A 13,325-nucleotide genomic window follows, 5' to 3' on the forward strand; every position below is an offset into this window, starting at 1 on the left:
AAAACGGGCTCCGTGCCTCGGACGCTGAGAAACTCCCCCCACCGCAGTACAGAGGCCCGACTCCCCGCACGGCTCCGGGCCTGGGAGATTGGCTTCCCGACGCCGGAGCAGGCTCAGCCGGCGGCGTCCTCCGACCCCCACCTTCGCCCTCATCCCTGGGCCGCCGGAGGGGAGGGGGGGGCGCTCGCCGCCAGCTGAAAGGGCGTTCCGGTTCTTTAGTTACTGCTTCTGGTTCTCCAGCGCGTGCATTTCTCAGCGCCGGGGCAAAGCAGACGGATGCACTGTCCCCGCGGTGCCGAGAAGCCCCGGCTTCGCTCTTAACTTTTGCCAGGATCGGGCCCGCGGGCGCGGGACCCGGGGCGCGCGCCTCCTCCCGCGCAGCCGCCCCGCCCGCCTCCCGCCCGGTCCCTGACCGCGCCCGCCCGCGACCGCCCGCTGCGTTCGGAAAGCCCCCGCGGCTCCTCCCACCCACCTCCCCGAGGGGTTTTCTCCAGCCTCCTGTGAGTCGAGTCTTGGAGCGCAGCCGCCGGGCGCGCGTTTCCGCCGGGCTGGAGCGCGCCGAGCACTGCTTTTCTCGGGCCGCCAGGGACAAGGGGCGGTGACCTCGGTGCGCGCCCGGCGTCCCGGTCTCCCCGCCCGCTCCCCGGCCCCCGGCCCGCGCCCGGGCCGCCAGCATGGTGCTGCTGGCCGGGCCCGGGCCGGAGGGCGGCGGGGCCCGCCGCGTGTCTCCGCAGCCGCCGTCCCCACCCCGGGACGCGCAGGCCGGGGAGGACCCAGATGACTACGAGGAGTACGAGGACTTCTCAAGTCTGCCTGACACCCATAGCATCGCTTCAGACGACTCCTTCTACCCTTCTGAAAGCGAGGAGGAGTACAGCTCCGTGAGCGCGGAGAGCGTCCCGGAGGGCGTCCCGGAGGCGGCGACCCTCCTGCGCGCCGCCAGCGCCAACGACGTGGGGTTGCTGAGGGCGCTGGTGCGGCGGGGCCCCAGCGCTGAGGAAGTGCAGGAGACCGATCGCAACGGCCGGGTAAGCGGGCGTCCCTGCTGGGTCCGAGTTCCCTCCGCCCTCCTTTCTATTCCCCGCTCCACCCAGATCCCGGCTGCGTCCCGGTCCCGCGGTGACTCTGCCGCGGCCGAGAGCGCCTCTTCCTCGCTCTCTGGGCGTTTGGCGCGTGCGGAGCTTAAAGTGGCCTGCCTATCCCAGGCTGGGGTGGGCGGCACGATTGCCTTGCCGGAGGTCACAGCGCCGCGGGAGACGCCGCTCGTCCCTCGTGCTCACCTCAACCCCTTCTCGTTTCCCTCCCCCGGAGTCTTCTGAATCCCCCGGGGGCCTTCGGTGGGATCCGCGTTGGAAGCCTCTCGCCGGGTCCCTTCACCCTGGGCTCCCTCTGACCATTACCCTTCCTCGCCTGCAGGGGAAACCCCTTTTGCCTAGCGGTTCTCGGCCTTTCGCGCCGCGCCTGCACTTTCCCTTCCACGCCCGAGCGCGGAGCGGCTCCTCGGGGCCACCCGAGTTCGGAGTTTCTTCCTGGACCACCTGCTAACTCGCACCCCTCCCCCTTCCCACGCCCGGCAGCGCCTGGTGACCCGCTCCTGGTGACCGGCGTGACCTCCGGCTTGGCTGTCTGCACGGTCACCGCGGAGAGCCAGTGCCACCCCCAGAGGCAGGCGCTGGGGAGGGCAAAGGAGGGGCGGGCACACACGCGGTAGGGCAAGCGGCGTGGGGGTGGGGAGAGGCATGAGTATGGGGTATCGGGGTATCCATGAGTCACGACTAGACTCAGCCGGTGAGAAACATTGAGAGAAAGAAAGAAAAAGTTGGCTTGAGAAGGGCTGGCTCGCAGAACACCACCCACCAAAGCACCTGGAGGGAAAAAACAAAACCAAACCAAACCGCAGAGTGACCACCGTGGCCAAGTGCCCGTGAATCTGTGCTGCGCAAAAAGTGGCCTTGGTCTCCTTTGATGTCACATTCCCCCGGTCCCGCGGGATCTGCAGCCTCTGCCTGGCACAAATCGGGAGTGGAAGTGCTTTTGCTCGGGGAGCCCACAACTGACAGACAAGATGTGCTTTTCAGGTGTAGAGCAAAGCGATTCAGTTATACATGTATGTACACACATACATACAATGCAATTAAAAAAAAGGGAGGGGGGAAATGTCCCTTTACTTGGGAACTCGTGGGACCCTGTGCCTTTTGTTTATTTCAGAGGGCAGGGTGGTCTGTCCCTGACTGTGGTCTGGGCCTGGCTTAGGCATACAGGAGCCTGTGAATGTCACTGTCTAACTTGACGCATTATTTGAATTTGGGGATGGTTCTTTGCTTGGTGTCCTGTGTCGGGCAGTGCTGGCCCAGAGGTCGCTAAGACTACGAGAGCTAAGGTGGGTCCTCGCGGGCAGCATCACCGCGGTGGCCCTGAGACACCAAGATTGCACCTCAGTCCTCCCTCTGCCCTCGCTGGTGGCCGAGGGACCAGAGCTGATTCTTCTGCCCTGCTTTCTCTTTTACTAACGTGAATTTTCACACACATTTGTTAATATGAGATCTCCGTTTCCTGAAGCAGGTAACCGGGACTGCTTTAAAGGAAGTCCCAAAAGGATTAGGAAGAACATGGTTGGGGGAGGTCTCTCCCGCGTTCTGGGCAGCCAGGGGTCTTCAGTGGGCTGGGGAGGGGGGCAGGGCAGGGGCTGGCTGGCCCAGCCCCCACTCTGAGGCTCCCCTGAGCTCTGCTTTACTGGGTTTCCTTTAGGGGCAAAAAATAAAAACTTGAAAACAGCTGCACTGGCGTCAACAGAGGACAACGTAAACCGTCCCCAAGGGGCACGGGTCTGACAGACTGAGTTTCTGGGCCACTTTTGAAAGCCCCTCCCTCACTCAGCACAGAGTCAGGGGAGGGTGACAGAACCGGAGGCAGGCTTTCAGCACCTCACGGCCTCAGTTTCCCCCTGGTGATGGAGGGCTGACAGCACATACCTCCTGGGGGCAGTGAGCATGAAATGGCGTAACACACACAACACCCTGACATGGCCTTGGTTACTATGTTGTCTTGGTTTCCACTCACCTGCCTTCTCCTTGCTCAGATGGGACATCCTGCAGCTTTTTTCTTTTTTCTCTTCTGCCAGGCAAAGCTATTTTTTTCTCTGCTTTTCCCCTTGATTACAGAGTATCCCTTTGGTTTTCTGCTTTGAGCTGCCTGCTTTGCTCCCCATCAAATCATGATGGAGAAATGACACATGGTCCACCAATGGCCAGACCTCCGGCTCTTTTATCTTCTGATAGAGGGAGCCTGTCCTGAGTTCTGCGCTTGTGAGGGGGTGAGGCAAGAGTTTCTGTTCTTCCCAGTGGCTTCTCAATGCTGTTGATCAAACAGCCTTTCTGAAACACAGGGAAAGAATAAAGTGTCGCAGTGTCCAAATGCACAACCTGGTGGCAGATGGGGTAGTAAGTCACTGACAAGTGACTGTGTACAGGGCATGGTTAGGTACTACAGGAGACTCGAAAGTGAATCAGTCTCTCCCTGGAGAGTCTTAATCTTTTAGTTGAGGAGAGAAGAACTCAGAGTAATAGTACCCAGTGCTTAGAGAGTAAGAGTCTGGTGCTTACAACCAGAGGCAGGAAGTGAGGGGGGCACTATAGAAATATGGAGCAAGGGGCCTGGAAGCAGGGAGCTGAGGACAATTTTGGAAGCCCAGGGAGGGGAGACTGGCAGAGGAGGTGGTGGGGGGACATTCAGTTGGAACCAAGGAGTTGGTGGCAGGTGCAGTGTGGTTGGTGTTGGTGCCGGACAACGTGGGCACTGAAGCTGGAGAGGCCGCCTGGGGCTAGCTGATGAGAGGCCACCCTGGAATAGGAAATGGAGAAACAATCTGGTTTCAACCTGCCAATGTAGGGTTTTGGGGCTGTGCTGTGCTTCCCCAGATGATCACGTGACTCGTTCCCTCATTGCCTTCAGGTTCTGGTCTTAAGGGTATCTCCCCACAAAGGCCTATCCTCCCATCTTTAGCTAAGCCAGCAGTACTGGGATCTGGGTAAGACCATCCAGATACTCAGAGACTGAGGGCTAAAATTATGGGTAGGATGGTCATCTGACAGAACAGATGACATCTGAGTAAAGATGTAGAGAAGATAACAGGAAAAGCTCTCCAGGCAGCTGGCACAGCAAGTGCAAAGGCCCTGAGGCAGGAGCCCTTTGGATCTGGTCCATGAGGAGTAACAGTAAAAGCTTATGCAAAGCCCCAGTGCTTTTCGTGGAGGAGCAGGGTAATTGCATTAACTCCAGAACCACAGGTGCTGCTGCCAGCAGCTTCCCAGAAGTAAAATGCCTATAAGGGCTTTTTTTTTTTTTTTTTTTTTTTTTTTCCTTTCTGGAGGTGAGGAGTGTGTTTGTTGAGCTGCCCATCTCTGGTCAGCTAAGAAGAGAGTTTGCCTTAGCTGACAGAAGTTTCATTTGGTTTGTGTAATTAAGGATCAGATGGGTTTTGTTGAAGAAACTGTGTTCTTTCCTGGCTCCTGAGATTTTGGATGTGCTCAGCACTCAGTCTCCCTTCTGAAATATTTATGGCTGTAAAAGGACTGCATAATTTAATATGCAACATGTAAATATTTGTCAAACAATTCTTCAGTAACATTCAAAACGCGCTCTGCTGTCTCTTAGGTTTCTGCTTGTTTTGTTCCCGCCAGCCTGGGGACGGTGGAAGCTGCCACAGTTCTCCTTCACTCTTCACTTCTCTCCTGAGGTTCAGCCTCCCCGCCCTGGCTGCTCTGGAGAAAGTACTGAAACCAGAGGAAGTGTCTGTGCTGTCTTCAGTGTTGCAGAACGGCAGTTTGAATGTCAGACAGCTCTTGGACCAAGTTAGGCCCAATTATGCTAAATTTAAAATAGCGCACTCCTTTCTTGATGTGGTTCCCCTCATGCATGCTTAATTTCCAGGGCCTCTTGCTGAAATTTTTCAAAGGCCCCTCCACCCTTTTGCTCTGTTGGCTCAGGAAAGCCCCCATCACAGACCCAGTACAGGGGTGTCTCCCTTTATTCCTGGGGGGGGGGCTTAAATGTTTCATAGATTTGTAGCAGTGATTGGGACCTTTATCTTAAAAAACAAATTTTTTTTATTGCCGTGTAGTAAGTTTACAATGTTGTATTAATTTCTGGTGTACAGGATAGTGACTCAGTTATATATATATATTCCTTTTCATATTCTTTTTCATTATAGACCATTACAAGGTATTGACTATAGTTCCCTGTGCTGTACAGTAGGTCCTCGTTGTTTAGGGACTGTTATGTTGACCTGTACATGAGAAATGTTTTGTTTCTGGGTTTGGTTTTTCGAATGCCACAGAAGGATTGATACATTTTGGAATCACCTTTTCCTAAAATGAGAATCCAGTTTGGATTCACATCCAGCTCTTTGGCATCTACCAGGCCTCAGTATCCATGGGCCTGCGTGTGCTTAGAATCTGCTGGTTGGTACAGAAAGTGATTTCTGGCCTCAGGCCTGGCTTTGCTGTTTGGGGATGTACGCTAGTGTGTTAGTTGCAGATTCTGATGTGCGGGAAAGGGGATGAGAAGGGAGCATGAGCCCATGAGCCTGGGAGCCCAGGGGCCCAGAGCAGAGAAGTGAGTCAGCTGAAGGGAGCCCAGAAACCCTGGGCTTGGGGCCAGTGGGCTGACGGGCCTCGGCCTCTTCTTTCTCTGCTAACCAAGGTGGGGGCTGCTCTGGGCCCGGAAGAAGTTGAGAAGCCCATGTGTTTTGTTTTGTTTTTTAGTTTTCTGAAAGGACTTAATTTTTTAAGAGCAGTTTTAGGTTCACAGCCAAATTGAGGGGAAGGTACAGAGGTTCCCATATACCACCTGCCCCCACCATGCACACCACCAGCTACATTGTTAACACCCCCCAGGGAGGTGCCGTGGTTATACCTGATGAAGCTGCACTGACACAGCATGATTAGCCAAAGTCCCTAGATTTTCACTGGGGTTCACTCTTGGTGCTGGACATTCTGTGGGTTTGAACAAATGTATAATGATACATATCCATCATTGTAGTGTCATAAAGAGCCTCCCCAGTGTTCTTCATGTAAGTGTCAGTTATCTGTGGACACAGCAATGCTGTGTAACAAATAAGTGTGACATCTGATGGGTGTACATGCCAGTCACAGTTTGCTAAAGGGAGGCCCAACTCAGCCCATCTCAGCTGGGTTTGCTTTCGGCTGGGGCCAGCTTTGGTGGCAGGACCAGGGACATCTTGGCTGGGGTGGCTGGTCTCCACTCTGTGTGGTTTCTGGTTCTCTGGCAGAATGGCCTGGGCTGCTTCTCCTTGGTGGGGGGCAGGGTTCCCAGGGAGCAAGCAGAGCAAATGAGGTTTAGTGTCAGTTCTGCTCAAGCAAGTTATAAAACCGAGCCCAGATTTACCCTTAAGTGTGTGTTTGCTTTTGTTTGTAAAGGATGCTATTCACTAACCCTAAACATTTATGTTTATTTAAATTTTATTTTCATTAGAATCTGAAAAAAAATATACATACCTATGTATATGTATAACTGAATCACTTTGCTGTACACCTGAAACTAACATTGTGAATCAACTATACTTCAATAAAAAATAAAATCAAAAAATAAAATGTATTTTTATATAAATAAATATACATAAGGACAATTTTAGCTAGGGGCCCAAGTGGAGGGTACCAGGTACCTCCATGTCCTAATCAAGAAGCATCAGACCCTGAAGGCCTGACTTAATTTGATGGAAAGGCTGCTTTTGGTGTATTTGTGTGGATGATGGTTTCAGACACCTAGACGGGCCATCATCAGGGGATTTTGAAGCTGGAATGGATCTTAGAGGATAGTGGTCCCCGTCATTTTGTAGTTGAAGAAAGTGGGGCTCAGAGAAGGGGGCATCTGGATGTGTCAGGAAAGCTGGGTTCTAGAATGACCCGGAAGCTGTTCATGGTGCTGCTTTTGACGCCAGTGGGTTTCTCCACGGGGCCCTGAGCCCCTTCCACCTTTGCCTCCTGGCTGCACATGAGAAGTGGGCTACCTAGGAATTCCGTGGGGTGGTTTTGAACATTTGATTTCTTTTCCATCCTCTGCCTGTCAAAGAAGGCTAAGGGAAGGGTGTTACACAAATCTAAAACAAGAGGGTATAGGAACTCTTTTGGAATCTCATTTATTCATCTAATATTCATATCAGTATAACATGAGAGCTGTTTTGAATGATGCCTTCTAGTAGATATGGCTACAACATAGGAAAAGCTATAGGTGTTATTTAACTAAATGCAAGTTGCTAAAATTCAAGCCCCCCATCAGACCTGTAGGTCAGTCACTAATGGTTAAAGGATTATTTAAATTTTCTCTTTCTTCCTGAGTCCGTTATAGTAACGTCTGTTGTTCTAGGAAACTATTCCATTTTTTTCCTAAGTTGTAAAGGTTAATTATATGGTGTTTCTATAGAGTTCTCTTTTAAATCTCTGCTATAATGGGATTATATCCTGTATTTCTACATTTTTGAATTTTTGCTATTTTTCTTTTGTGACATATTGTCAAAGGTATCTTATTTTATTAATCTTTTGAAAGAGTCAACTTTCATACTGCGTATAGTTCCTTCTTCACTATTTTATCAGTTTCTGCTTTTCTTTTTATTACTTTCTTCCTTCAGATTTATTCTACATGTAACTTTCTCTAAAAGTATCACTTTTGTTTTTCTCACAAGTTTTGATATGTAATATTTTAGTACTATTGTGTTCTCATTTGCATTATGATTTCCTCTTTTTTTGACCTAGAAGTTATTTAGAATTAAGTTTGCAATTTTTAAAATACATACATTTTTAAACTTTATTAAAATAATTTTTTAAACCTGATTCAGAGAATATGGCTTGTATGATACTTTGAAATTTCTTGAGACTAGATTTACAGCCTATTGGGCCAGTAATTCTAAATCATAACCATGTGAAATTTTATGATTTCCCCAGGTTAAGTCAAAACAGTTCCATGTGTAAAATAGTACATAATCCCTTTAATTAAAAGAAGTAAGAAATATGCAGAGAAGTTGTTAAAAATATGTGAATAAAGGAAATACGTTTCATTGCAGATGATTGGGAAGTAATTCTTTTAGACAGTGGTGGAATGATGGTGTGTGTGCGTGTCGTGTGTGTGTATGTGTGTGTGTGTGTTCTTCTGAGGTCAGATTTTATGATGAAGTAGGATGTTAAGAATCCTTGATGTCGGTGTGTGTGTTCAGAAAGAAGAGAGACTATTTTTAAATGATGTTCCTGAATCTGAAAGACAGTTTAAAGTGGCATTTACTTACTTCTACTAAGTCGGAGACAGGGAAATTAAGGTAGACGTGAAATCCCGAGTGACAGTTGGCTTGGTGGCAAAATTGGATTGGAGTGGTGGGGATTTGAGCAATTTCAGAGTAACATAAAACAATGTATGCTTCTAAAGGCATATTTATGTCAGCTCTGAACATGTTCGGATCCAAAGTAGGCATGTGATGGATACAGAATCGAGCATGTTCCTCTGCTTCCGTTTCTGAGATTTAAGTGACTCCTGAACTAAAGGCCACACCTGGGGAGGGACATTCCAGCTGGGAGAGGCGTCGCAGGAGGTGCGGAGGGGAGGCCGTTGAAGAGGCAGGAGCCCTGCTCACGGGAGGTGCCCAGTCAACGGTGTTAAGTTTACAGTAGCACTTTCTCCAAGACCAGGGAAGGCACGTGAAGTTGGTTTAAAAATGAAGGAAGATGGAGGAATTAAGCTGAGTGAAAAAAGTCCATCTCAAAGGATTATATGCTGTATAATTCCATTTATGTAACATTCCTGAAGTAGTGCAGTTGTGGAGATGGAGAACAGATTAGAGGTTGCCGGGGTTAGCGCTTCAGGGAGAGTGGTGGATGCTACCCTAATTGGGGCAGCCCTGCATCTAGATGGTGCTGGTGGTTACAGGGAGTTGTACGTGGGTTCAAATGGCATAGAACCACACACATGCACACGACTGGGGACCCCTGAACAAGCCCTGTGGATTGCAATGAGGCCCATTTCATGATGCTCTTGTCCTGTATTTATGTGAGATGTTGATGTGGAGGAGAAAGGACGAAGAGGGCAACTTCCTGTCGGTCTGTCAGTATTTCAAAATCAAAAGCTTAATAAAAATGAAGGAAGGCATGCATTACCTTTTATCTGCAGCCTTACCACCACGAATAGACCGAACTTCGGAAACTAAAGCAGCGTCAGACCTGGTTAACATGGGGGAATGGGACCGACTGGAAATACTGGGGGTTTGAACCACTGATACTCAAGTGTGGTCAGAATTGCTGGCAGCATGGCATCACCTGGGAGTTTTTTCCCAAATGCAGTCTCCCAGGCCCTCCCGGACCTACAGAACCAGGATCTGCACTGTAAGCCAGTCTCGGTGATTGGCATTGTTTTAATTGAAGTACAGTTGATTTACAATGTTGTGTTAGTTTCAGGTGTATAGCAAAGTGATTCAGTTTTATATATATGTATATTCTTTTCCAAATTCTTTTGCATTATAGGTTATTACAATATATTGATTATAGTTCCCTGTGCTGTACAGTAGGTCCTTGTTGTTTATCTATTTTATATATAGTAGTGTGTATCTGCAAATCCCAAGCTCCTAATTTATCCCTCTCCCCCACCCCTTTCCTCTTTGGTAACCATGGTGTGTATACATATACACACACACACCGCATCTTTATCCATTCATCTGTTGATGGACACTTAGGCTGTTTCCATGTCTTGGCTATTGTAAACAGTGCTGCTAAGAACATTGGGGAGCATGTATCTTTTCAAGTTAAAGTTTTCTCCAAATTGGCATGTACTCTTGCTGGAAGAGCTCTAGAACATTATTCTTAGAGCAGAAAACAAGCTTAGTGGCCAAAGATGGCAGGCTTAGGTTGATCACAGGATCCTGGACAAGTCACATGATCTTTCCATCCTCAGTTTCCTCCAGATCCCCGTACAGAAAACAAGGATGCTGTCTGTGAGGCTAGCAGCACCTTAGGGAGCGTCTAGGCAGAAAGAACCAGTCATGTACACAGGCAGTGTGTGCCATGTCCTGGGCACTCAGTGACTGGACCTGTTGTTTCTGTGGGGGAACTGACCTCAAGATGGGGTTTCCAATACTGCTGCTTCCATTTTAGCCAGGGGAAAAGGAGCCAGTTAAATGTCTAACCAAGGAGGAGGGGTCAAGAAAACGGTGTGTCCACTTGGTTTACAAAAGGTGTTGTCCTTTTGTAAGCATCACAATTAGTTAAGAAGGTGGATCTCAAGTTAAGTGTTTATAGCGCCAGGAAGGTGGCAGCTGGGCCACGGGTGCAGGTAAAGCAAGGCGGGAGGGTGAGAAGGGGTGGGGCAGGGGCTGCGGCCACATCCAGTGCATCTTGGAAGCACCTTTGACTACAGGTAGGTGGAGGCCGAGACGCTCGCTGCCTCAGGAAGAGGAACAGAGGCAGTCTGGGGCTTGGAAGAGGATGAGCAGGGTCTAGACTCGTGACTGGTGAGGAAGGAGGGTATCCCAAAGGGGGCAGGGATGGCTACCATGCCAGGGAGTTGGCACACGCCCTCTTTCTTTCCCCAGCACCTCCCGTGACTACCAGTTAGTGCCAAGAGCCCCCGGGGTTGGGGTGTGGGAGCCCTCCTGCATCCCGGGACTTTCAGGCCTGATTCTGTCCTGATGTTCTGCTGTGAACAAGCAGCCACAGGGGGTTCCCGAAGTTCCCTTCCATTTCTGCTTCTCCTCGACGGCGTCACGCCAGGCCTCCCAAAGGGCCTGGCCTCCCCATTCCTATCAGGAGGATCAGGCTGTATTGCTTCCTTCCAGGCCTTCCAGCTTTTGTATATGAAAATACAAGTCCTGTGCTACAAATAGCAGCAGGGACAGAGCCCCGGGACAGTTTTGAAGCTGTGCGTCAGGCTTTCTTTCCCTGATCTTAGGCGACGGGCAGGTTTCTAGGAAATGAATTCCACTTACAGTAACGCCGTGTTTCTGGGAAATGCGTCTCCCCGCTGAGCCTCCGCTTCAGAGGATCCAGGTCTTTGCGGGGCCTGCTCACCCGCAGTGGAAAGGGACACAGGAGCACCGTGGAGCCGGGAAGGAGTGGCTTTGGTGCGTCATGTCACCGCATGTCCTCCTCTGTTGGGGGGTATGGCTAGAAAAGGCCACCTCTGAGGTCCCCAGGCTCACCCTCCATGCTCTGTGATGGATGGGAGGTACCTACTGTCCCTCCCCTGTGCCCCTGGCAGACTGGGACGGCGGGTCCCCCTACCTAGGAGAGCCGCTCCTGTGTCGGGGCCACACATGAAGTGTCACCTCAGAGAAGCAGAAAGGCCCACAGACCACAGAATTCCTCCTTTAGCAGAATCTGGAAACCCTACTTTGGAGGAGTGCTGTTGTGCTAAGTTACAGGATCTGGGGCACATCCACTGGGAGGGAAGTTTTTGCCCAAACGTAGTCGCTTAGGCTGGGTTCTCCTATCACACGAGAGAGCTGCCACCCAAGGGGACCCGGGACTGACGCATCTTCTAGGCAGGTTTTTGGGAGACAGGAGAGCCTGCGACTGGGGAGGGCCCATTGCGGGAGGGCCTGCAGTGGGTGGGGGCAGACTGTCTCCACGGCCACACATGGAAAGCAGAGTAAACACATTTCTTTAAAAGTTCAGTTACTTAAAGTGCACCAGGGAACCTATGGTGGATTTGTTTATAATCGAATTAATTATTTAAAAATGTCGTTTGGTGTAAACAAATCTAAATTCTTTGGGTCTGTTTAACATGAGGTGCAAGTGTATTGAGTTAACTTAAAAAAAAAAAAGCCCGCAAAATCTTATTTCATTTATTAAAGGCAGTGACTTAACAGTGATTCTTCTAATGACACTATTGGGTCCAAGAATACTATTCAATTATTTTTTTTAAATTACCTAATGTGAATTCAGTTGAGGGGTCTTTGAAAGAAACTAGAAACTTACCAAGTTTTTGTTTACATCTAGCAAGTTCCATCTGTCAATCTGCAAATGCCTTGATTTCAATGTAAGTGTTTTAGCAAATGCATGGAGGCCGTGTTTCCTTATCAATGACATGGGTACTTTAGGAAGAAAAGTCAGTGTAAGAAGGAAAAAGACTTTTCCCAAAGAAATGGAAATTCCTGAATGTTTGCTATTAAAATGTGTTTTGGTCCCTTTGGGCTCCTGTGACAGGACACTGCAGACTGGGCAGCTTAGAAGCAACAGACACTTATGTCCCTCAAGTCTGAGGTCAGGGCCCTGCAGATTCAGTGTTTGGTGAGGGCGCAATTCCTGGTTCACAGACCGCCGTCTTTTCTCCATGTCCTCGCCAGACAGAATGGGGGAGGGAGCTCCGAGGGCTCTCTTTATAAGGACCCTCATCCACCCTCAGGACCTAATCACCCCCTGGTACCATCACACCTGGGGGTGAGGATTTCAGCATATGAATTTTGGGGGACACGGTTAGTCTGTAGCAAAACATAACAAAAGTCGAAGGAATAATTTTAAAAATGCACTTAAAGTATCTTTCCACCTGCAGAAGAGGTATGTAGTTTTTCAATATTTGAATGGAATTATATGTACATGACTTTCACTCAAAAAATTCCAGAGTCTCTACGTGGAAAGTCAGATGGGTTTATATACAGATGATCACCATATCTAAAAATAGGGAATTCTGCTATTCTGTGATTTAAAACCAAAGTTTAAATGAATACAATTAAACAATTAAAAATTAAGTAGTCACAAGGTGCCTAGGAATAGAAAACAAATTTTTAAAGAAAACTGAGGCTTTCAAGTTCTAAGTGGTGGGAAATCTCCAAAGTGCAAAATAAAAGTAACCTGAAAAGGAAATGGAAAAAAATCGATTGTTTTAGAAAAAAAAAGTAGTATTGATGTATAATTCACATGCTTTACAATTCACCCGTTTAAAGTGTACAGTTCAGTGGTTTTCTGTATATTCAGATACATGTAGGCGTCGCCATGGTCCGTTTCAGAACACTGTCATCACCTCAGAAAGAAGCTTTGCTATCACCCCGCTGTCCCCTGCCCCCCCAAGCCCAAGCAACCACCAATCTACTTTCTTTGTTTACATTATTTATAAAAGAGTTTTTATGAAGGATGAACTATACCTTGACATTTTTCTCAGTAGAAGAATACAACTTCACATCACCACAGGAAGTGCCTGCCAAACGAAGTGACATATGGGTTCTGTCTTCAAGGGTCTTAACCATAAGTTTCCTATAAATTATGATGTGTGATAAGAAATTACGTTTTTGGGTAGGAGGGTACAGCTCAGTAGCAGAGCATGTGCTTAGCATGCAT

General features: G+C 49.1%; 1 protein-coding gene across 2 annotated transcripts in view; it reads left to right on the forward strand.

Annotated features, from left to right (window-relative positions):
• Positions 1 to 267: 267 nt before the first annotated feature.
• ANKRD33B (ankyrin repeat domain 33B) overlaps positions 268 to 13,325 on the forward strand; it is a 72,370-nt gene continuing 59,312 nt past the window's right edge. For both annotated transcript variants that reach the window (XM_032470053.1, XM_032470058.1), the window contains exon 1: positions 268 to 1,028. In XM_032470053.1, coding sequence (XP_032325944.1) covers positions 675 to 1,028 — 354 coding nt within the window. In that variant the 5' untranslated portion in view covers positions 268 to 674. The remainder of the gene's footprint in view (positions 1,029 to 13,325) is intronic.

The sequence above is a fragment of the Camelus ferus genome, chromosome 3 (assembly GCF_009834535.1).
Source record: "Camelus ferus isolate YT-003-E chromosome 3, BCGSAC_Cfer_1.0, whole genome shotgun sequence".
NCBI classification, from domain to species: Eukaryota; Metazoa; Chordata; class Mammalia; order Artiodactyla; family Camelidae; genus Camelus; species Camelus ferus.